The sequence below is a fragment of the Bos javanicus genome, chromosome 6, assembly GCF_032452875.1.
Source record: "Bos javanicus breed banteng chromosome 6, ARS-OSU_banteng_1.0, whole genome shotgun sequence".
NCBI classification, from domain to species: domain Eukaryota; kingdom Metazoa; phylum Chordata; class Mammalia; order Artiodactyla; family Bovidae; genus Bos; species Bos javanicus.
In genome coordinates, this window is record NC_083873.1 from 60,250,384 (window position 1) to 60,276,489 (window position 26,106).

General features: G+C 40.0%; 1 protein-coding gene across 16 annotated transcripts in view; it reads right to left on the minus strand.

Moving 5' to 3' along the window:
- APBB2 (amyloid beta precursor protein binding family B member 2) overlaps window positions 1-26,106 on the minus strand; it is a 382,829-nt gene that overhangs the window by 200,922 nt on the left and 155,801 nt on the right. For all 16 annotated transcript variants that reach the window (XM_061419976.1, XM_061419963.1, XM_061419979.1 and 13 more), the window contains one exon: window positions 3,853-3,921. In XM_061419976.1, the coding sequence (XP_061275960.1) occupies window positions 3,853-3,871 (19 nt within the window). In that variant the 5' untranslated portion in view covers window positions 3,872-3,921. The remainder of the gene's footprint in view (window positions 1-3,852; window positions 3,922-26,106) is intronic.

The following is a 26,106-nucleotide window of genomic DNA, read 5'->3' on the forward strand; positions in this document are numbered from 1 at the left end:
GCTGTCACCCTCCTGCATGCATGATGGACAAACTACTACGGCCTGGCAAATACTTCCTCCTTTTCTAATAAAAGTTTCACATTTTTTCTTAAGAATCAGCCGTCCTCCGTGCTCATTCATTCATTTGACAGGTATTTTTTCATGCACTAGTCACAGACACCATTCTAACTGTTGAGGAGACAGAAGTAAACAAAACTGACAAAAATATCTGGTCTCATGGAGCTTACATTCTAGAGATCCAGCCCCCATGTTCAGGCAGAGATGACCCTACCCTTGATTCATGAGGTCCCTGGCCCAAGCCCAGCCAATCAGAGTAGCAAATCCCCATGGCTATGGTGACTGATTCAAGGAAAAGCATGCCTTTGAACTGGAATGCTGGAGAAGACTCTTGAGAGTCCCTTGGACAGCAAGGAGGTCAAACCAGTCAATCCTAAAGGAAATCAACCCTGAATATTTATTAAGAACTGATGCTGTAGCTGAAACTCCAATACTTTGGCCACAGGATGCGAAGAGCCAACTCACTGGAAAAGACCTGGATGCTTGGAAAGACTGAAGGCAAGAGGAGAAGGGGGCGACAGAGGATGAGATGGTTGGATGGCATCATCGGCTCAATGGACATAAATCTGAGCAAACTCCGGAAGGTAGTGAAGGACAGGGAAGCCTGGCGTGCTGCAGTCCACGGAGTTACAAAGAGTTGGACACGACTGAGCAACTGAACAAGAATCCTAAGACTTTTTCTGGAATAATCAGAAGAGAAGCATGCTCTTTTCTCTTTTAGAGTAAAAGATTTTCAGCTTAAGTTAATGTAATGCACAAAGTATTTTTATGAAGCCTAACCAAAACTAGGTAAGCCAGGGTCACTTTAATTTCATGGCTAACAAAGCTTTCCTCAAACCCTGAGTCACAAAGATCTCAGCACTGAGATGCAACCCCTGTAACTCAGATGACATCAACCTGTGCTGGAGCCCATAGTTATACTCACCCTTCCCGCTTCTCTTTGCTGAGACCTCTAGCCTCCTGTCGAAGAAAACTTGTCAGTAATGGCAGGAAATGCATCTCTTCAATAACCTACTGCTCTTCCCCTGCTCCTGTCACATGCTTACAAAATTGGAAATTGACAAATGGGCCCGGGGAAGCCCAATGTCTGCCCAATTTCTAAATGAGACTTCACATCTTCTTCATTTTTGTTTTCTGCTATACAATTTTATTTCCACTGAGGGGTTAACAGCAAAACTTCTATGCTGAGGAATGTTGCCTTTTGAACTAGACCTCAAAGTATTAAGGAAATGAAGTAAACTCAGATTTTTTTTTTTTCCTTTTAGGAAGGAGAGGCAAAATAAAGCTGGTTCCTGAAATTACTCATGAAAGTAAACTCTGAATGTGGCAAAAATGATAAGAAGTTCTCTATGAACAAAGAAGGCAAAGGTTATTGGGAAGCAGCTAGGGTTCCTTGGTCAGAGAGGTCACAGGATTAGAACCCTGGACATTTTTAAACTGGGAGGACAACCTCACACAGTTGGTTCACGGGGCACCTTCCCCAGGCACTGAGATAAAGGGGTGATTTCAACCTGCAGCTCTGACCCGCCCTATTCAACTAAACTGCCGAGGGCTCACTCTGTTCAACAGCCCAAGTGAATCTGAGGAAAGCCAAGAGACATGTACCAAAAGCTTTCCCTTAAGAAACTTGGTCAGACAGGGCAGTGGGAAGGAGAAGTTATTAACCCACCTCCCAGTGGTTAGAGCAGGCAGAGGGGCTTACAAGCAAAAGGTATTAGGGATGTGGAGAGAGGTGCAGGGAAGACTTTCATGAAAGTAACAGCTGAGTTGGGTCTTGAAGGATACGTAAGTAGGAGTCCCCCAGTGACAAGGAAAAGAAAGGCACTCCAAGCAGGGGAAACCCAGGCATTCCAGCATCAAGCCTGGCAGATGTCGTCACCTTGGGAAATGATATGCTTGTACCAAGCACATTTTCATTGCTCAATTTCTAACCTCTTCTCATCATTTCATCTTCTTTAAATAATGTTTTTTTCTGAAGATGACTGTATTTTTAAAAATATAGCTTAGAGTTATACAGTGGAGTTTGATGAATATAATCAGTGGTCAAGCTGGTGTAGATGGAAGAAAACAAGGTAAGCTAAAATAAGGACACAGGTTTTCTTGAGCAACTGACAAGTCAATCCCAAAAGAGAAAAAAACATTAAATAATGGCAGAATCCTTGGAATAGGGTAATGACCCGACTATGCCACAGGCTGAGACCTCCTCACAAGGGACTTCTGTGCCTTAGAATGTTGAAGGTTCAGCAGGAATTTTCTAGGCATATAAGGTATATATTCTGGTATGTTTTGTTTTTTTTTTAAAGGCTCTCGGTAGTCACAGCTCCTCAGAGTTGGAAAACAAGACTGAAATCAAGCCTTATCCCATGCTCTCCACTAGCTGCTATTGTATTTTCAGGTAAAAAATGGCTGGAATGATACTCCACTGAAACAAAAATACTGTTCTCCTTATAATTGTGTTATGTCCTACACCAAATGCATGACAGCAGTAGCTGTTATTAAAGCCATGCTGGATAATGGTTTCATTACCTCTTATGTAACTACCAACGAATAAAGCAATCTAACAACAGGAAATGTACATAATTGGTATAACAAAATATAGTGACATAAGAAATTTCTATAAGTTATTTGATTAGCTTACCTCTACTCAGAGGAAATCAGAAAACACATCATTTATATATTATTTGCCAGCTTTATTCTTACATTTCCATATTGAGTGTATCTTACAGTGTAATAAAAGATTTTAAATACTAAAGAATTCCTAGAAGGAATTCATCTCAATACTTAACATGCATTTTTCTAAAGGACATATGTATTTGTTTTGATTCCGCAAAATTAACATACTTGTTCAAATATGCATTTACAAAGAAAATCTACACTCTGTCCCTAAATTGGCCTCTGAAAATTGCCTCTAAGTTCCTGATTTTCTTGTATGAATTTAGGTTAGTCATATTGTTTTTAGGTGTTTTAAATAAAAGGATATTTCCTGTCCCTCATCTACCTCTGCTGAGCTTAGTGTTTATTTTATTGTGTTTTATTTTATCTCTCTGTGAAGATGTAACAGGCACTGTTAGGTAAAGGAGAAAAGGACTTGGACATACTTGCTGAGTTTAACTTTTGAATTCAGGGACACTTACTTAAAAGCAACCTGCTGAGTGGTAGGTGTCCTAACAAAGAATCTACCCAGATCTGCCACTTGCAATTCTATATTACATTTAATTCAAAATGTCACTGCAATTGCTATTTTTATTATATTACTGTGAAGCTAAGAAGTAAATTCATATCACATTGTATGTAGACTAGCATCCATAATGACACAAAGAAAGGAGCATACAATAAAATTAGGTTGGTATTCTTAAGGCCTGAAATTAATCAGCATTAGAATACTGAATTGGGAGCCTATTATAGGCAAATCCCACAATGCCTAAGAGGCTATTTATGGAGACTCACCATCAATATCTCCTTTGTTCATATTTAACACTTAACAGGCTATAATGTGCAACAGTAGATGGCAAAATCTGACAGTTTTAATTTTCTGTTATAGTCGATTAAAATATTTTCACAGTACAGTATTAGTAGGATCATGCAAATAATAGATGAATGCAGTTAAGTGCAATTAATTCTTCTTATTGTAAAGATCCACTTTTCTAGTACATTAGTGAAAAACAATAAAAAGCAGAAAACATGTATTGTAGCAAATCGTAAGTTTAACGTCAAAACAATTATCTAGTATATACATATGCTAAAGTTTTAATATTCAACTAGTACAATGCATTGAAACATGTGAAAGTATCTGACCTGGAAGTACTTCTGACATGGGTCTCTGGACGTCAGCAATGGTGCAGGAAATAGGTTATAATTTGAAATCTGAAAAGAAGGATCATTTGAGAAATTAAAACCCCAAATAACAAAGAATTAAAGGAAAAAAACGTAGCATTGAAAATTCTTCTAAAAGCTGTTAAAAATGTTAAACAAATCTTAACAGACAATGTCCAGATTTGGTTTACTTATAGTTGGCTAAACCACTTTTGACTAAAATTTGAATTCCTGCTTAACCACATTTATTTCTTGAGAAACCACAAACATTTCTTGAGATTTGTTTTTCCATGCCAGGTTTAAGTTATCTTTCTCAAGTTTCCAATGATTTTTCTCATTAAGAACACACAATTCAGAAGCCAATAAAGAAAAACTGGCAAATTTCACCACATAAAAATTTAAACCTTCTGTTAAAGGGGTAAAAATGGCTATAAACACAACAAAGAAAAAAAAAAAACCTGAAAAAAAACATTACAAATGAATTTATTTACAAAACAGAATCAGATTCTCTGACAAGGAAAACAAACTTATGGTTACCAAAGTGGGAAGGTCAGCAAGTGTGGGATTAAAAGACACATAGTACTATATAAATTAGGAGTTTGGGATTAAAAGACACACAGTACTATATAAATTAGGAGTTTGGGATTAACAGATACACAGTACTATGTATAAAAGATAACCAACAACACCTACTATGTAACACAGAGAACTATACTCAATATCTTGAAATTATAATGGAAAAGAATCTGAAGAAGAATATATATATATATATATCTGAATCACTTTACTTTGCTGTATACCTGAAACTCAACATTGTAAATCAACTATACCTCAATTTAAAAAAGAGCTCATACTATAGATGACATAAAAAAGGTAAATTTTCTTTATATAGAAATAATTCTTTGAAATTATTAAGAAAAATATAAACAGACCTGAAGGAAAATGGGAAAAGGACAGAAACAAATATTAAGAGAAACACAAATGTCCAGTAAATATAAATAACTAACATCAATTAAAACTGAAGAAAATGCAAATGTAAATGAGTTACTACTTTTCCTATAGCAGACTGCAAAAATTAACAGGCTCGATAACAAATAATCTAAGGCAAGGACATTGAAAATGGGAATTTTCAGTTCCTGCTGGTGGGAGTAAAAACTGGCAAAACTCTATGGAGGGCCTTTTAGAAATACGTGAGCAAATTGAAAATGCATGGGCCTTCTTGCCCAGCAATTCTTTTCCTAAGAATTTATTTTACAAATAAACTTACATAGACTCTATTATTCTAAATGGAAAGGATCAGTAACAACCTAGCTGTTCATCAGTGGATAACTTCCTCATTAAATTATGATACAGCCATTCAGTGGAATACTGTGCTGCCGTTCCTGCTGCCTCTAAATAAAATGAATTGAATCTATGTCAGATGATACAAAAAGGGCCTTAAGACGTATCACAAAGAAGTAAATAATATGCATGATTGAATTTGAATAAAAATTTTAAAAAATATATATACATACATGTGTGTATACACACATGTACATACTTGCGTTTACATAGATACATGCACACACACACACATACATACTTGTATTTACTTAGAAAATGTCTTAAAGGAATAATGAAGAACTAGACACACTGGTAAACTGCCAGTTTACCAAATTAGATACACAATAAGGAAAACTGAAAACAGACCTTGTTTTCAGTGAGTTGGTATCAGGAATGTCAATTAGAATAATAATCCATTATATTAGTGTGGATATTCAAATATGGATACTGCATGATTTCATTTATATAAAGTACAAAAACAGGAAAAGTGTTTCTATGTCAAGATAGTAGTTTGCCCTGGAGGGCAGGAAAGGGGAAGAAGCAAAAAAGTCGCCCCTAGGACGCTGCAATGGTGATATACTTTCTTGATAGGGATGTGAAAATTTATCAAGATGTACCCTTATGTGCACATTTCTGTATGCTTACCATTCTTCCATAAAATGTTAAAAAAAAAAAATGAGTCAAATGTTAGTGGTTTTCTATAGCATTATTCAAGTTGAGAAACTATATTTGCAAAGACTAAATTCTAATCTAACCTTTCCAAACTAGTAACCTTTAATAGGCACTACCTTCCAACTTTATGATTCAGATAATGACCTGACAACCTGGTTTACCAGCCCACCATACATTTTTAAATTATATTTTCACATATCACGGGTAAGGCTCATTACTCTGGTATAATTAAAAGGGTGGGCTTAATTTAAACTGTCCTGAAACAGCAAGAGATGTTTCCTCCATGCACCTTTGCTTCTGCCCTATATCTTTCTCTTTTAAAAGTATTTCACAATTCACTTTTCCTTTTTTTAGTTTTTGTCTTCAATATACCTTCAGATATAAGCAAAGCAGATGTGAGGTGATAACCATCAAGATAATGAACGTCCATAAAGTAGAAAGGAAGCTAAGAAAAGGCTTATTTACAGAAGTATCCTGAAAAGACTTGAACAGAAACTGAAAATTTGCATATTTTACTGTGTATTTTCCTTAAAATATTCCCCTGTGTTGGGGCAAAAGGAATATTTTAAGGATAATACATACTATAACTAGCAACTAGAATCAATCTAGCAACAAGTTTTCTTTCCAGCAGCATTTCATGTGTACCATTAATTCATCACTATTACCCCACCAATAATAATGCTCACGTGCCTGTGACAATGCCATTGGAGCTCAATAAATCTCCAAGAGGACCACAGAGAAGCAGCCAAAGTGGAAATCATGAAAGCACTAGTAAACAAAGAAGTGAACTAGTAAATTAAATGTCCCCTGGAACTTTGGTTCAGTATAAGATGCTAAGTACTTCCCCTATCCACTGGACGTAAGTGCAAGAATTCAGAATTATACACATATATGCTAATTCAAGGTTTTATATGATAACAATTCAATCCTCAAGGCTTTATTTTTGCCAGTATGATACCCCTGACCAAGAATGCTACAGTAAATTACCTCACTATAATCAGGTCCTTATGTGTTCCATTTGCCTTACTATTTTATTTGTAATATTGTGTTTGCAATTTAGAATAAAAAGACTTTTCTCCTTATTTTTATTGTGTGTTTTATCTTTTTTCAATATGTAATTTCACATTGTCCCCAACAGGTTTCAAATTGGAAACAGAGAACATTCAAATCGAGTATTTTGAGGATTTAATTAAGGGACTATTAAAAAAAAAAAAAAAAGTTGACAGGGTAGGAAAACCATAAGGGATAATACAGACGCCAGGGCTTATAAGAGCAAGTTGCCACCCCTAGTCTGAAGGGAGAGAGAGCTGTGTGTAGGGTGGGTACTGCCTACCACCACCACCCTCTTTGAGGTCCACAGGCAGCATTCAGCAGTCTGGTACAAAACCGCTGCCTCACAGCCTAATCCTCTGACTACAAGAATCAGAAATTATTCTTTAGTAAGCTAAAGTTGTATGTTAACTCCTCTTTTACCAAGGAATAAATGAAAACTGATTCAAAGAACTAACTCATTTGAAAAGACCCTGATGCTGGGAAAGATTGAAGGCAGGAGGAGAAGGGGACGACACAGGATGAGATGGTTGGATGGCATCACCAACTCAATGGACATGAGTTCTGAGTAAACTCCGGGAGTTAGTGATGGACAGGGAGGCCTGGTGTGCTGCAGTCCATGGGGTCACAAAGAGTCGGACACGACTGAGTGACTGAACTGAAACGAAAACTCACAAGTGCTTATCCACTTAGATCCAGCTCAAGTATTACATCCTTAATAATATGTCTTTTGAATTATCTACTTGTTTCATCACTATTACCCCACCACTAAACTTTCTACAAACTTCTATTATTACACTTAACACATGACATTTAATTTTTATTTTTATCTTTTTTCCCTAAAGAGGGTAAATAATTTGAAGAGTGCTGGAGAAGACTCTTGAGAGTCCCTTAGACAGCAAGGAGATCAAACCAGTGAATCGTAAAGGAAATCAACCCTGAATACTCATTGGAAGGTCTGATACTGAAGCTGAAGCTCTACTACTTTGGCCACCTGATGTGAAGAGCCAGTTCATTGGAAAAGACCCTGATGCTGGGCAAGATTGAAGACAGAAGGAAGAGAGGGCGACAGAGGATGAGATGGTTGGATGGCATCACTGATGCAATGGACATGAACTTGGGCAAACTCCGGGAGATGGTGAGGAACATGGAGGCGGCTGCGACGGGCGCACTAAGCGCGGCCAAGAGGAGCTACCCCGCGTCCGAGGTCAGGGGTGGTGACGAGAAAAGTTATCCCATGCCCCAGGCCCGAGGCTAAGGGCGGCGGCCAGGAGGAGCAACCCCACGTGCAAGGAGCTATGGCTGCCTGGGGCACAGGAGGGCCAAGAGGAGCTATCCCACGTTGAAGGTCAGGAAGGGCAGCGGTGAGGAGATACCCCTCGTCCAAGGTAAGGAGCAATGGCTGCCCTTTGCTGAAGCAGCCGTGAAGAGATACCCCACGCCCAAGGTAAGAGAAACCCAAGTAAGATGGTAAGTGTTGCAAGAGGGCATCAGAGGGCAAACACACTGAAACCATACTCACAGAAAACTAGTCAATCTAATCACACTAGGACAACAGCCTTGTCTAACTCAATGAAACTAAGCCATGCCCGTGGGGCAACCCAAGATGGGCGGGTCATGGTGGAGAGATCTGACAGAATGTGGAGAAGGGAATGGCAAACCACTTTAGTATTCTTGTCTTGAGAACCCCATGAACAGTATGAAAAGGCAAAATGATAGGATACTGAAAGAGAAACTCCCCAGTCAGTAGGGGCCCAATATGCTACTGGAGATCAGTGGAGAAATAACTCCAGAAAGAATGAAGGGATGGAGCCAAAGCAAAAACAATACCCAGCTGTGGATGTGACTGGTGATAGAAGCAAGGTCCGATGCTGTAAAGAGCAATATTGCATAGGAACCTGGAATGTCAGGTCCATGAATCAAGGAAAATTGGAAGTGGTCAAACAAGAGATGGCAAGAGTGAATGTCGACATTCTAGGAATCAGCGAACTGAAATGGACTGGAATGGGTGAATTTAACTCAGATGACCATTATATCTACTACTGCGGGCAGGAATCCCTCAGAAGAAATGGAGTAGCCGTCATGGTCAACAAAAGAGTCCGAAATGCAGTACTTGGATGCAATCTCAAAAACGACAAAATGATCTCTGTTCGTTTCCAAGGCAAACCATTCAATATCACAGTAATCCAAGTCTATGCCCCAACCAGTAATGCTGAAGCAGCTGAACTCAAATGGTTCTATGAAGACCTGCAAGACCTTTTAGAACTAACACCCAAAAAAGATGTCCTATTCATTATAGGGGACTGGAATGCAAAGGTAGGAAGTCGAGAAACACCTGAAGTAACAGGCAAATTTGGCCTTGGAGTATGGAATGAAGCAGGGCAAAGACTAATAGAGTTTTGCCAAGAAAATTCACTGGTTATAACAAACACCCTTTTCCAACAATACAAGAGAAGACTCTAACATGGACATCACCAGATGGCCAACACCGAAATCAGATTGATTATATTCTTTGCAGCCAAAGATGAAGAAGCTCTATACAGTCAGCAAAAACAAGACCAGGAGCTGACTGTGGCTCAGACCATGAACTCCTTATTGCCAAATTCAGACTGAAGTTGAAGAAAGTAGGGAAAACCACTAGACCATTCAGGTATGACCTAAATCAAATTCCTTGTGATTATACAGTGGAAGTGAGAAATAGATTTAAGGGCCTAGACCTGATAGATAGAGTGCCTGATGAACTATGGAATGAGGTTCGTGACATTGTACAGGAGACAGGGATCAAGACCATCCCCATGGAAAAGAAATGCAAAAAAGCAAAATGGCTGGGGAGGCCTTACAAATAGCTGTGAAAAGAAGAGAAGTGAAAAGCAAAGGAGAAAAGAAAAGATATAAACATCTGAATGCAGAGTTCCAAAGAATAGCAAGAAGAGATAAGAAAGCCTTCCTCAGCAATCAATGCAAAGAAATAGAGGAAAACAACAAAATGGGAAAGACTAGGGATCTCTTCAAGAAAATCAGAGATACCAAAGGAACATTTCATGCAAAGATGGGCTCAATAAAGGACAGAAATGGTATGGACCTAACAGAAGCAGAAGATATTAAGAAGAGATGGCAAGAATACATAGAAGAACTGTACAAAAGGGATCTTCATGATCCAGATAATCACGATGGTGTGATCACTGACCTAGAGCCAGACATCCTGGAATGTGAAGTCAAGTGGGCCTTAGAAAGCATCACTACGAACAAAGCTAGTGGAGGTGATGGAATTCCAGTTGAGCTATTCCAAATCCTGAAAGATGATGCTGTGAAAGTGCTGCACTCAATATGCCAGCAAATTTGGAAAGCTCAGCAGTGGCCACAGGACTGGAAAAGGTCCGTTTTCATTCCAATCCCAAAGAAAGGAAATGCCAAAGAATGCTCAAACTACCACACAATTGCACTCATCTCACACACTAGTAAAGTAATGCTCAAAATTCTCCAAGACAGGCTTCAGCAATATGTGAACCGTGAACTTTCAGATATTCAAGCTGGTTTTAGGAAAGGCAGAGGAACCAGAGATCAAATTGCCAACATCTGCTGGATCATGGAAAAAGCAAGAGAGTTCCAGAAAAACATCTATTTCTGCTTTATTGACTATGCCAAAGCCTTTGACTGTGTGGATCACAATAAATGTGGAAAATTCTGAAAGAGATGGGAATACCAGACCACCTGATCTGCCTCTTGAGAAATGTGTATGCGGGTCAGGAAGCAACAGTTAGAACTGGACATGGAACAACAGACTGGTTCCAAATAGGAAAAGGAGTTCGTCAAGGCTGTATATTGTCACCCTGCTTATTTAACTTCTATGCAGAGTACATCATGAGAAACACTGGACTGGAAGAAACACAAGCTGGAATCAAGACTGCCGGGAGAAATATCAATAACCTCAGATATGCAGATGACACCACCCTTATGGCAGAAAGTGAAGAGGAACTAAAAAGCCTCTTGATGAGAGTGAAAGTAGAGAGTGAAAAAGTTGGCTTAAAGCTCAACATTCAGAAAACGAAGATCATGGCATCTGGTCCCATCACTTCATGGGCAATAGATGGGGAAACAGTGGAAACAGTGTCAGACTTTATTTTTCTGGGCTCCAAAATCACTACAGATGGTGACTGCAGCCATGAAATTAAAAGACGCTTACTCCTTGGAAGGAAAGTTATGACCAACCTAGATAGCATATTCAAAAGCAGAGACATTACTTTGCCAACAAAGGTTCGTCTAGTCAAGGCTATGGTTTTTCCTGTGGTCATGTATGAATATGAGAGTTGGACTGTGAAGAAGGCTGAGCGCCAAAGAATTGATGCTTTTGAACTGTGGTGTTGGAGAAGACTCTTGAGAGTCTCTTGGACTGCAAGGAGTCCAACCAGTCCATTCTGAAGGAGATCAGCCCTGGGATTTCTTTGGAAGGAATGATGCTAAGGCTGAAACTCCAGTACTTTGGCCACCTGATGTGAAGAGTTGACTCATTGGAAAAGACTCTGATGCTGGGAGGGATTGGGGGCAAGAGGAGAAGGAGACGACAGAGGATGAAATGGCTGATGGCATCACTGACTCGATGGACTTGAGTCTGAGTGAACTCTGGGAGTTGGTGATGGACAGGGAGGCCTGGCATGCTGCAATTCATGGGGTCTCGAAGAGTCAGACACGACTGAGCGACTGATCTGATCTGATAGTTGATATAAAACTATATTTTTATAGTTTTATATAGTTTATAAAACTATATGTTTATAGGTACATAACAATGATTTCATGTTTTTATATATTGTAAAATGATCACCACAAAGTACAGTTAACAACAATCACCATCACAGTTACAAAACTTATTTTTATCTTGTGATGAGAACTTTCTGTGTACTTTAAAGGATGCCAAAGAAAAAGAAAAAATAAAGACACAGAATTTCACCCTGTTGTCCCCAAACAGAATTAAAAAAAAAAATCTGACAAATTCCTTTCAACATACTTTGCTCTCTTGTCCTGTCCACTCACTCTTTAGACCCCTAGTACTTCACCTGGTTTCATGAATCCTGTCCTGGCCTCAGTCTAATCCCTCCTAATACCCACCCCAACCCCCCGCCGCCCAAATCCACCCCTGCTGCACAGAGCCAGATAAACACTGCTCTGTTCACAATCACTCCTGATTCAAAGGCCTCCAGAAACAAGTTCTTTCAGCCACTGACATTCATACACAGTTGATTCTAGAACCTCTCACTTACTCAAATTCTTCAGTAACTTCAAACAGCTACGTTCCTGAAACTCTGCTGCTGCTGCTGCTGCCGCTGCTAAGTCGCTTCAGTTGTGTCCGACTCTGTACCACCCCATAGATGGCAGCCCATCATGCTCCCCCGTCCCTGGGATTCTCCAGGCAAGAACACTGGAGTGGGTTGCCATTTCCTTCTCCAATGCATGAAAGTGAAAAGTGAAAGTGAAGCCACTTAGTCGTGTCTGACTCTTCGAGACCCCATGGACTGCAGCCCACCAGGCTCCCCCGTCCCTGGGATTTTCCAAGCAAGAATACTGGAGTGGGGTGCCACTGCCTTCTCCGCCTGAAACTCTGGCCCAACGCAATCCTTGCTCTAACGTTCTCTTGCTATAACAAGTATTCTATGAAGTCTCCTTTGCTATCTTAAAGTGCAATTCATATATAATATAACCTATTTACACAGATAAATTTTAGAAAAGGAGAAATAAAGGGAGAGAGACACGTGCCAGTAAGCAAAATCTCAGGCCTGACAACACAGGAGGTCAAAAAAAAAAAAAAAAATACCAGTCATGGAATGCTCAAATCTACGGGAAGAATCACTGTGAGCACAACAGCACCACATGCAAACTGAGACAGAAGTGTGATTTTGTGCTGACATCCTGGATACAACCTGTATGTACTTCTGTTGCTGCTGCTGCTGCTAAGTCGCTTCAGTTGTGTCCGACTCTGTGCGACCCCATAGATGGCAGCCCACCAGGCTCCCCCGTCCCTGGGATTCTCCAGGCAAGAACACTGGAGTGGGTTGCCATTTCCTTCTCCAATGCATGAAAGTGAAAAGTGAAAGGGAAGTCGCTCAGTTGTGGCCGACTCTTCGTGACCCCTTGGACTGTAGCCCACCAGGCTCCTCCTCCCTCCATGGGACTTTCCAGGCAAGAGTACTGGAGTGGGCTGCCATTGCCTTCCCCATGTACTTCTGTTACTGATGCCAATTTCAAAAGGTTGAACAATTCTAAGAAAATTCAAACAAATATTAATATAATTATCTTTCAATTAGGAGTTTACACTTCTAGAGTATACAGTATACATTAAAGCCATAAAGAATACTTTATACCTAGAATTTCTGGCTCAGATCACTACAAGCAAGCTGTTCACCTACATTAAAATCTGGTAAGGGTACTTGTAAGCTTTGCAGAGTTAAGACACTGCTTAATGTACAGGGTTGCTGGGTACTGCAAGACATTTTTCATCCCTGGTCTCCACTCCAAAAGTACAAGTAGGGGGCCCTTTTCCTAAGGGGTGCTCTAGATACTGGCCAACCTCCAACTTTGAAAATTATAAGCTCAGCACAGAGTTCTCTCTTCTTAACTCACTCAATACCTCGGTCCTATATGATTCTGAGCCAGTACTTAATACCTGAACTGTGTCTTATTCAACTGCAAATTGCAGTTAACATCTATCTGAAAGTTGCTATGAGGATCAAATGACATATGATAGGTTGCCTGCTTGCTTTGCTTAGTGCCTGGCAGATGCGAAACATTCAGTAAATGCTAACTGATCTATTACTTTAGGACACATAGGACCTATTTTTCTCAACGAGGTTGTAAGCTTTCTGAAGAAAAGCAAAGTGTCTTGGAGATCTTTGCACATTCACCATAAATACTCAATAAACCTTAGTGGCCCACAGCCTCTGCTTCTCTTCCTGCCCCATCTTGCCTTGCTGTGAAGATGTCCACAAATAATGAATAAACTGAGTCCAAGAAGGAAGCAAAGCCCTGTAGTTACAATGGAAACTTTTTTTCTGCCATTACTGAAATCTTTTCTGTAACCTGCTGAGCACAGGAAGGGCTGTCAAAAAACTGTCATCTCAGCCTTGCTGTTGAAAATCTACAGGCTTATATTTGTTGATAGATACTTTTTATTTTTAGTATTTATTTATTTATTTTGGCTGTGCTGGGTCTTAGCTGTGGCATGCAGGATCTTCAGTTGTGGCATGTGGAATCTAATCCCCTGATCAGGGATCAAATCCGGGCCCCCTGCCTGGGAGTGTGGAGTTTGAGCCATGGGACCACCAGGGAAGTCCCTCATTGATAAATACTTACATGAAATAGGTACTGCATTTGAGGATTAGTCTCCAAATTCACACGGACTCACTCTTAAAGGTTTTAAATATTTTCCCCTAAAGAATGTAATCTCTATTTCCCAGTCTATACAGTGGAGGAGCTGCACCAGATACCCAGGGCTCCTTCCAGTTCCAACACTAAGTACACATCCACCCATCACTTACTATGTGCCCAGCATTGTGCTGCTGCTGCTAAGTCGCTTCAGTTGTGTCTGACTCTGTGACCCCATAGACGGCAGCCCACCAGGCTCCCCCGTCCCTGGGATTCCCAGGCAAGAACACTGGAGTGGGTTGCCATTTCCTTCTCCAATGCATGAAAGTGAAAGGTGAAAGTGAAGTTGCTCAGTCGAGTCCGACTCCTAGCGACCCCATGGACTGCAGCCTACCAGGCTCCTCTGTCCATGGGATTTGCCAGGCAAGAGTACTGGAGTGGGGTGCCACTGCCTTCTCCGAGCATTGTGCTAAGGGGGTACTTTTAAAGATTCTCTCATTTAGCACTTCCAACAATCATATGAGAAAGGAACTATTATTACATCAATTTTCTGATGAGGAAACAGGCAAGGAGGGTTAGGTAACCCATCCAAGGTCACACGGGAGGCAAGTGACAGAGCTGTTATCAGGACCCACATCTGTTTGCATCCAAAGACCAGGCTCATGACCACTAAGCCACGTTTCTCAGGACTCTCTCTCTTGAAGTTGATTCGAATTGTCTGAATTAGTTAATTCTGCAAGATAATTCATGCCGCATTATTATTCTTTTGAAGTTTATGTCCAGCTTTCTGATATACAGGTAAACAGAAAACAAAAGGCCTCTCAAAAAAAGACCCCAGCCGCTCCCTCTAGTTTGAACAACTAGTGTGTGCAATTTTATGATGCATACACAATAAAGAATATTTAATAAAACTCTAATACTACTAATATATTAATATAATATGTATATGTAAATTTTATTGCAGCATTTTGTTTTTCCACAGAGAAGAGAGGTGTGACATATAATACTGCAAACTATGGAAATAAACTTAATTTGATTTTTCTTTTAAATCTGAGATATAATTACTGGTAATAATTTCTTGCCATCTGCACACCTGGGTGCAGGATATCTATTGCTAAAAATCACTGTTATGGAAGAGCCTAAATTTATCACTTCTGCAACTTAAAACAAGGGGGGAAATGCAGCAATAAAGGTGTAAGGACTAATTATATCTCTCATGTCTATATCTTAAGCAAAAACAAAGAGGCTGATTTGTGATTTTAGCTTTTCAATCTTACTTGAGTCAATGTTCTCAAAGCCAGATTTCAAACCCAACTCCAAGAATAAAGAAAAATAAACACAAACAGGGAAAACCCTGTTTCCTGAACTATATCCCAGGGGAAAACATCAACAACTAGAAGAGAAATATTTTCAAGACAAAACAATAAATGTAGGTTTTTCCATTTACATGTTACCTTGACTACTCTAAACAAGAAAATTTTTATGCTTCTTCCACAGACACACTTGATCCCCATTTTTCATATTTCAAAGGCATAACATCTGCAGTTTAGAAATAAGAGCGATGTTGAAGGCTTCTAAGAAGTGCCAACCTAAAATATGCTGATGACGGCATTAATGGCCTCAGTCAACAACTTCTCTGCATGCTCACCCTCTGTTCTATCGCTGTGCAGTCCCTCCTCACTGACTCTGGCCTGGCTCTGTCCCTTGCTTTGGTCAATGGCAGGTTAGCAAGTGGGGTGGCACAGAAATTCACAAGGCACGGCCCATTTCCAGCCCTCTGAGAAAGATATGAGCTGAACCACTGCCATGAGACTGCACCCAGGCTGGCCGGACGGAAGGATGTTGGAGACTTGGGTAGAATAGCTGAGTCCTCTAGGCCAGGCCACTGAGATCAGTCTGAGCCCACTGACCCATGAGACTGGTGGGAGAGCCCAGCAGAGCTCTGCAACTATACCTTCGGCTGACTGTGAGCCCCTGAGTGAACCCAGTAGAGGCTGTAAGAATGACTCATCCATTCTGTACAAACTAATGGCTATTGTTTAAGCTACTGAATTTTGGGGTGGTTCACAGACAAGAGATAACACTAACTATACCAACAACAACCAAAGTGAGATAACAGAAGAGCCACTGGGATTAAACCTGAATTGATCCAGGGGAGGCATGATGTTATCTGAGGATCCTGCTTCAGGGAATCAAGTTCTTTCGTGGAGATTTATGCCCTCTGTCAGTTACACAGGGCTGTCTTGATCAATATAGGCTGTATCTTTGGTTTCTACAGCTGTCTGGTCACATCACAAAACCATTTACACACTGCACATCAGAATATTCTGTGACAGCAAATTCCAGGAATTTGTCATAAGGATGTACAAGCATCAAGATTTCTACTAGGAACAAGTTAAACGTCCATCAATAGGAGACTGATTTAATTAATACAATGGAATACTATGCATCAGTTATTTAAAAGTGAGGATATTTCTAGATTTAGTTTTATAGAAAGATCTCTACTAAACACTGAATGAAAAACTAACAATAAAACATATGATGAGTATATTGGCATTTCACACACCATGCTTTCAACTTTTCTGTATGTTTGAAATTATAACAAAAAGTTGCAAAAAGGCATGATGTACAGTGCCATTCATTCATAAATTTTTAAAAATACTTTTATGGTAAAAAAAAAAAAAACAGATTTAGAAAATCACAGAAAACAAATAGTGTATGATAAATAAAAAAGCTCATAATTATCACCCAGATCAAGAAATAAGACTTTTCTAGCTAACTCAAAATGTATTCCATGAATTTCTTCCTTTCCTCTAAAACTAAATAAACTATCTTGAATTTATTATATCCACTTTCTTGTGTTTTTTTTATTTTTTATTTTTTTCTTTTTTTTATCTTTCCTTTTTTTTTTTTTCCTATGTTGGTGTTCCTCTACCCTGAAGGACTGCAGGCAAGCTCGAACTCTCTCCTCTCCAGCCTCGGAAGCTCCCTTACTATCTCAGCAGATCTCCAGCCAGAGTGATGGAACCTTTCTTACTTCACAGCTCCACAGGGGCAGTTTCCTCCCATTCTTCCTCTTTTTTCCTTCTTCATCCTACTCAGTAATGTGGGATCTTTCTTGCAGCTTTGGTTGTATGAGGTCTGTAGCTTCAGTGGATATTCTGTGAGTGCTCCACATATAGATGTATTTTTTATATATATATCTGAAGGGAAGTGAGCTCCATATCCTCTACTCTGCCATGTTGAGCTCCTCTGTGGAAGTCTTGTATGTAGAGTTTAAGTCTGGTTTAATATGAACAATCCTGTATAAACAAGTACCAACAACAGTAGGATCATTTCCACTCCTAAAATTCTGTAAATACCTCTCACTTCTGGCTTGTGTGGTGGGGAGGGTTCGGGGCAGTTTAAAATGAAAAGAGTGATCCAGAAAGACTGGTTTAATCATATTACTTAAGCCCACATTAGTTTCATTTGCCATGTAAATCATTATGACCCACTAGACAGCTGAAATTATATCTGAACCATTCTCAGAAAATCAGTCCATTTGCTAAAAATGCCTATTTAATTACATGTAACTCTATGCTATTTTGGGCTTCCTGATGGCTCACTTGTCTGCCTGCAATGTGGGAGATCTGGGTTTGATCCCTGGATAGGAAGATCCCCTGGAAAAGGAAATGGCAACCCACTCCAGTATTCTTTTTTTTTCTTTTTTTTAAATAAAAAAAAAAAATTTCCAGTGCACCAGCCCCAAGCATCCAGCATCGTGCATTGAACCTGGACTGGCATCTCGTTTCATACATGACATTTCACATGTTTCAATGCCATTCTCCCAAATCTTCCCACCCTCTCCTCTCCCACAGAGTCCATGCCTGTTCTATACATCAGTGTCTCTTTGCTGTCTCGTATACAGGGTTATCGTTACCATCTTCTAAATTCCATATATATGCGTTAGTGTACTGTATTGGTGTTTTCTTTCTGGCTTACTTCACTCTGTATAATAGGCTCCAGTTTCATCCACCTCATTAGAACTGATTCAAATGTATTCTTTTTAATGGCTGAGTAATACTCCATTGTGTATATGTACCACCACTTTCTTATCCATTCATCTGCTGATGGACATCTAGGTTGCTTCCATGTCCTGGCTATTATAAACAGTGCTGTGATGAATATTGGGGTACACGTGTCTTTTTCCCCTCTGATTTCCTCAGTGTGTATGCCCAGCAGTGGGATTGCTGGATCATAAGGCAGTTCTATTTCCAGTTTTTTAAGGAATCTCCACACTGTTCTCCATAGTGGCTGTACTAGTTTGCATTCCCACCAACAGTGTAAGAGGGTTCCCTTTTCTCCACACCCTCTCCAGCATTTATTATTTGTAGACTTTTGGATCGCAGCCATTCTGACTGGTGTGAAATGGTATCTCATAGTGGTTTTGATTTGCATTTCTCTGATAATGAGTGATGTTGAGCATCTTTTCATGTGTTTGTTAGCCATCTGTATGTCTTCTTTGGAGAAATGTCTATTTAGTTCTTTGCCCATTTTTGATTGGGTCGTTTATTTTCTGGAGTTGAGCTGTAGGAGTTGCTTGTATATTTTGAGATTAGTTGTTTGTCGGTTGCTTCATTTGCTATTATTTTCTCCCATTCTGAAGGCTGTCTTTTCACCTTGCTAATAGTTTCCTTTGATGTGCAGAAGCTTTTAAGTTTAATTAGGTCCCATTTGTTTATTTTTGCTTTTATTTCCAATATTCTGGGAGGTGGTCATGAGGTCCTGCTGTGATGTATGTCAGAGAGTGTTTTGCCTATGTTCTCCTCTAGGAGTTTTATAGTTTCTGGTCTTACGTTGAGATCTTTAATCCATTTTGAGTTTATTTTTGTATATGGTGTTAGAAAGTGTTCTAGTTTCATTCTTTTACAAGTGGTTGACCAGATTTCCCAGCACCACTTGTTAAAGAGATTGTCTTTAATCATTGTATATTCTTGCCTCCTTTGTCAAAGATAGGTGTCCATATGTGCGTGGATTTATCTCTGGGCTTTCTATTTTGTTCCATTGATCTATATTTCTGTCTTTGTGCCAGTACCATACTGTCTTGATAACTGTGGCTTTGTAGTAGAGCCTGAAGTCAGGTAGGTTGATTCCTCCAGTTCCATTTTCTTTCTCAAGATCGCTTTGGCTATTCGAGGTTTTTTGTATTTCCATACAAATTGTGAAATTATTTGTTCTAGCTCTGTGAAGAATACTGTTGGTAGCTTGATAGGGATTGCATTGAATCTATAAATTGCTTTGGGTAGTATACTCATTTTCACTATATTGATTCTGCAAAAATCCTAAACAAAATTCTAGCAATCAGAATCCAACAACACATTAAAAAGATCATACACCATGACCAAGTGGGCTTTATCCCAGGGATGCAAGGATTCTTCAATATCCGCAAATCAATCAATGTAATACACCACATTAACAAATTGAAAAACAAAAACCATATGATTATCTCAATAGATGCAGAGAAAGCCTTTGACAAAATTCAACACCCATTTATGATAAAAACTCTAAGCAGAATAGAAGGAACATACCTCAACATAATAAAAGCTATATATGACAAACCCACAGCAAACATTATCCTCAATGGTGAAAAATTGAAAGCATTTCCTCTAAAGTCAGGAACAAGACAAGGGTGCCCACTTTCACCATTACTATTCAACATAGTTTTGGAAGTTTTGGCCACAGCAATCTTGTGTTTTTTTTAATGATGTCATTACCCAAGGTTACAACCCTGGTCAATACAGTTAATTCTTATCCATTTTTTTAAAAAATGTGACATGTATTTTAAGTAATTTTAAGTGATTCTATATCCCCCATCAGGGCTTTTCTGGTGACTCAGATTTTAAAGAATTCTCTTGCGATGTAGGAGACCTAGATTTAATCCCTGTGTTGGGAAGATCCCCGGGAGAAGAGAATGGCAACCTACTTCAGTATTCTCACCTGGAGAATTCCATGGACAGAGGAACCTGGTGGGTTATAGTCTATGTCCCCCATCATCTTTATCTTATAATTTATCCTTAGAGAATCTGGGCATTTGAGCTATGGCGTTTCCACAGTATGAATTCTGATGGCTGCATATCTATGGTGCAGGTGAACATGTCCTTAACCCTCTGAATTTCCTGCAAATTGGCAGCTGGATTCAAAGGCTTGAAAAAAACTGAGATTCAATCCATTTGGTTGTATGATCTTTCATTAGGAAACACACGATATCTGATTTTCTAACGTTAGAAGCCATTGTCGCTCAGTGCCCAAATCTGTTAAATTGACGGGGCATTTGCTGGTGGAAAAAAATTTAGGAAATGCCTCCCCTCACCTGGATTTCCCTAGTGGCTCAGATGGTAAAGTGTCTGTCTGCAATGCAGGAGACCCAGGTTTGATCCCTGGGTTGGGGAGATCCCCTGGAGAAAGAAATGGCAGCCCACTCCAGTATTCTTGCCTGGAAAATCCCATGGACCACGGAGCCCGGTAGGCTACCGTCCATGGAGTCGCAAAGATACGACTAAGCAACTTCACTTTCACTTTCCCCTCACCTATTCTGTGGTTATCCAGTGATCCGTTCATATAAGAAAGGCAGAGTACACATTTGGTTCTTGACTACTTTTCAGACAATGAATAGGTGTCCCATTAACCTCAGGTAACCAGTAATTTTTTTTTCTTATCACCGACCCTCACAGATTTAAATATATTTGCAATTCTTATTCCTGAAGCTCTAATTGCCCCATGCCAGTAGAAGCCTCTTCAAGTTGGCTTCTGAGACCTTTTGACATGGTCCTAATAATCTTTGATAATGTCCTTGATAGCTATTATCTTGAGATGTTCAGGCTCATGTTATATCTCACCAGTTATTCAGGAGATTAACTCTTCAGGAGATTCCTTAGGAAGTGTTCATAGGAACAATTATTTCCTCTTCTCACTTGTTGCGCCTGAAAGTAATGTCAGTGTTCTTTACATGTGCAAGTCAATTTTGATCAACTTAAAAAGTATAGGCTCACAGGACTTCCTGGTGGTCCAGTGACTAAGACTCCTCATTGCTGACACAGGGGGCCCGGTTTTCATTCCTGGTCAGGGAACTAGATCTCACATGCCACAGTTACAGAGTTCACAGGCTGCAACTAAGCCCTGGTGCTGCCAAATAAATAAATAAATAGATAAATGTTTGTGTGTTTTTTTTAAAGTACAGGCTTTCGTCTTTTCTTAGAAGACCTTAAAATGTTATGCCATTTTCTTCCAACATGAAGAGTTTCAGTCAAAAAGTCTGAGAACAAGCTAGTTTTCTGTTGCTGTTTTCCTCTTGAAACTCAGTATTTTTTCCCTCACTTCAGTTTTCTTTTCCTATTATGGTATAGTCAATCTTCTTTTCCTATTTTTAATATTTGTCACCTTTTTCCAAATTTTATTTCTTTGTTCATTTCCTTTCAATTTTTAACTTCTTTCTCCTTTTCACCCTAGAATTCTCACCTTTGATTTCTCTTAGGTCAGTACTTGTGGTATTTACTTGATTTTGTGTCCTAACTTAGAATTTATTCCTAAAGTGATTTTTTAAAATTTCAAATTCTTTGAGCTCTGTCATTTTGTCTGGGATTTTTCTAATTCAATTGCTGTTCTGTCATGTTTTATATCATTTTTTAATAATCTCTTTTACTCTGAAATAATGTATTAGTTTTATTTTTTTAAGCATACCATTTTGGCACCTTCTCATAATCTATAAGATATTACTGTGTTCACTGTGTTCCTTTTTTTTAATGTTAAGTCTGTATAGGACTTAATCTTCTTAATGTTTTATAAAATTTCATGTAAGTACAGAAGACTGGCAAAGTTAATAAGTAGTTCATCAAGGAATGATTAGACAAGTTCATCAAAATGTTAACAGCAGTAATCTCTGGGTGGCAGGATTTAGGAAAGTGTCTTCTCCTGTTTCATATGTTGCTGATTTGTGTAAATTTTTTTATGATGAGTATGAAGCATTTTCATATTCAGAGCAAAAGAGTTATCTTCAATTTGAAAGAAATAAAGTGTGTACACGAAGATATATGAGTGTGCTCAGTCGGTCAGTTGTGTCCAACTCTTTGTTGACCCTATGGACTGGACTATAACCCTCCAGGCTCCTCTGTCCACTGAATTTTCCAGGCAAGAATACTGGAGTGAGTTCCTACTCCAGGGGATCTTCCTAATCCAGGGATTGAACTCATGCCTCTTGTGTCTCTTGCTTGGTGGGCAGACTCTTTACCACTGAGCCACCCACATATCATATACATTTAAAAATAAATATGTAAAGCAGCAGCAGCCCAGCCCAGCCCCCTACCTGCACTACCTATGTCTCCTATTCATAAACGAAGGCTCTGGGGTAAACGGTGATAAGGCTAAGTTTTACTAAGGAAGACAAGTTTAGAGTTTGTGAAAAGGAAGACAGCCACCACCCATCTGCTTTCCATGCTATATTTGACAGATTTTACTCTGCATCTCAGAAAACATGTTAATAGAACTTCTCGTGGTGAGAGGAAGGGATTAAAAAAGCAAAGAACCCTGTTGTGATAGTTTGGCACTATATAGAAATGGCTCACAGCGCCTGCAGTTCACGGAACAAAGATAACATCTTTTCATAAATCCACACTCCAAGCCATGCCAAATATGCACCCGAGAAATGCCGATGGCAGAGACAGCAAAGCACCAAACGGGACAATCCCAAACAAGAATGAGATGGAGACGTAATTTGCTTAACTGGGCCTTCATATATCTATTAGAGAAAACATAAGAGATGAACTGTCTCATAAAGCAGATGGTCTTCTCCAGTTCTTTTTCTTTTTTTTTTTTTAAACAAGATAATTAAAGGAAACGAAAGAGCAAGGATCTTGTTAAATTGGCCAAGGAAAATGATTTCATCTGAAACAGAATGAGTGAGTTTTGGAAGAAAGGATTTCAAGTTTCCTGACAGAGCTGACTCAGGTCATTTGGTAATGCCTACATCAGAAAGGGAAGCCATTCCAAGGCTAACTGCCTTCTAGACAGTGTGGAACACCCTGGCAGCCCTATTAACAGAGGCAAGAGCGAGGCTGGAGGGGGACTGTGACCTTGTTGAAAGAACCCTGGAATAGGGAGTCAGGACACATGGGATTTGACATCTTGACTTGTGATTCTGAGGAATCTAGTTCACTTTGTCACCTGTTATTTTATTTTTTAGAGAAGCCCATTATTCATAGTAGTGAGAACAAAGGAAGTAACGAGGAAAATCTGTTTAACAAAGACTATAGCGCAAAATTATCAGTTTATAATGAGATTTTTGTCTCAACTGCTAAACATCAAAGTCCCACTGTAGGGTATTGTTGCGAATTAAAAATCAGAGGAAAGGGGCTTCCCTGACGGTACAGAGGATGGGAATCCGCCTGGCAATGCAGGGGACATGGGTTTGATCCCTGGTCTGGGAAGATTTGACAGGCTGTGGAGCAACTAAGCCCATACGCCACAACTACTGAGCGTGTGCGCTAGAGCCTGAGAGCTGCAACTACTGAGCCCCTGAGCCCTAGAGCCCGTGATCCAGAACGAGAGAAGCCCCCACAGGGAGGGGCCCACGCGCTGCGACCAGCGCAGCCCCCACCTGCCGCAGCTTTTGCAGTAGCAAAGACCCCACGCAACAACAACACACACACCAAAATCAGCAGAAGGGAAATGAGGGTTCAGGTATTTTGAACTCAGTAGAAGAAGAGACTATGTCCATTTCTGTTCTCTTCTAAGCTCTAACACACTTTTTTGAGGGGAAGGAGAGGCAGATAAAAGTATACCCCAAAGGCAACTCAAGATTCCATGTCATATTCTTGACTGAGAGTGATAAGAGCCAAGGTCTTTTATGGTTTTGGCTGGGGTTCATCCAGAACAGGCTGTGCCCCTAAATGCCACCATGTATGGTTTGCCTAATGAGCCTGAATTTCTAACCAAAGCTCCAAGAATAATATTAAGCACTGGGTAACATTAAGTAACCAGCAATTGTTGAAGGTCTCCTCTGAGCTACACATACATACCATGCCCTACTGTTCTCAGACTCACAAGCCCTAGGAGGTAGAAATACCAGTATTCTCTTTTTGAAAGGACATGGAGCTACATCAAGGTTAGAAAACTTGCAAAACACCATGTAGCTAATAAGCTACAGAGCTCAGGCTCCAAGCCTGATCTACTGATTGTAGAATCCTTAGCTTAATAGTCTACTTACTGCCTCTTCCAGAAAGTGAAAAGAGGAAGCTGGTGAAGCAGCGACTCCAAAGGTCCCATTTACAGAGTTTATTGATCGCTCACCTGCTGGTTCCAGGATAAGGTGAATGTCTTAACCAAACCATTAAGAAATGGCTCCTTTCCCCCCGCCAAACAAAAGCAACATAGAGCTTTCCTCCTGACCTGTCTCCTCATAATCTCTGGAGCTCTCTTTCTCCCTGAATTCTTGAAATCCTTCCCCGTCTCTCCTTTGGACTTTTCCTGATGGTTCTTGCATCACTTCCCCAATCTCTCCCCATGAAAACCAAATCTGCTCTACATTTCAAAAACTGTAATTTAATCCCATTTCAACACATAATGCATATGAGTCAATCTTGATTTCACCATTGAGTGGCTTAGAAGAGATTTGGAAACTGAGTAATTTCTAGTACTTTTATCACACTGACTATTTACCAGGCATTGTTTTAAGACAAATATATTAACCACTTAAATCCTTAAAACCACACAGTGAGGAGGAAATTGTTATCACCCCCGTTTTACAGATGAGGAGCATGCGTGTGTGCTAAGCTGCTTCAATCGTGTCCAATTCTTTGCGACGCTTTGGACTGTAGCCCACCAGGCTCCTCTGTCCATGGGGTTCTCCAGGCAGAAATACCGGAGTGGGTTGCCAGGCCCTCCTCGAGGGGATCCTCCCCACTGAGGGACTGAACCTATGTCTCTTGTGTTTCCTGAACTGGCAGGTGGGTTCTTTACCACTAGTGCCACCTGGGAAGCCCATAGATGAGGTAACAGGCAGCAAAGTACTGAGTAAATGCTCCAGGTCACATCTGAAGCCAGCAGTGATGCTGCTTTGTTTATAACCTCTCTGACCTTCAGCTCGCTCATCTTGAAAATATGAACAGTAAAAACGTGGTTACCAGACAGAAGTGAAATAAACATGCACAAAGCAGTTTAACATAATACTTAGATTCCCTCGTCTCCCTCCAGCATTTTTGGGATCATTCTAAGGTACAATCCAGAAAACTTTAATTGGATGAGAACAGAGAGATAAGAGAAGAGCTCAGTATTCAGAAATGCTGTTCCATTTGTGCATCACAACACCCTTTTGATACAAATGTTACCTCCTCCATTTTACAGATGAGAGACAAGAGAACCTATGCATGGACTTTTCATGAATGACTAGACTGGACTTGGAACTCACATATGCATCCTGCCTCTGTAAGGTTTTTAAGGGGCTTGAGGACAGGGACAGCCCAGTCTTCTGGTCCCTTCATCTTCCCCTTACAGCCAGACCCTGAACAGTGCACACTGTATAAATTCCACATACACCCAATGCTTATCTGACTTGCCAGGGTTACCTTTCCCTGGGAAATCAAGATGGAAAACCAAAATCAAATACAATAGATGCCAATCACACTTACTGACCCAGCACAATTAGCAACTCCTCTGATTAGAAGGGGAAAGAAGGATGAAGGAATGATAGAGGGAAGGAAAGGAGGAGGAAGAGAGGGAGGGAGGAGATGAAGAAAAGGAGAAGAAAACGCCCCAAACTGCAGAAACGGTGATGAAACAGAAAGCCAAATGGCAACTGCCATGTTC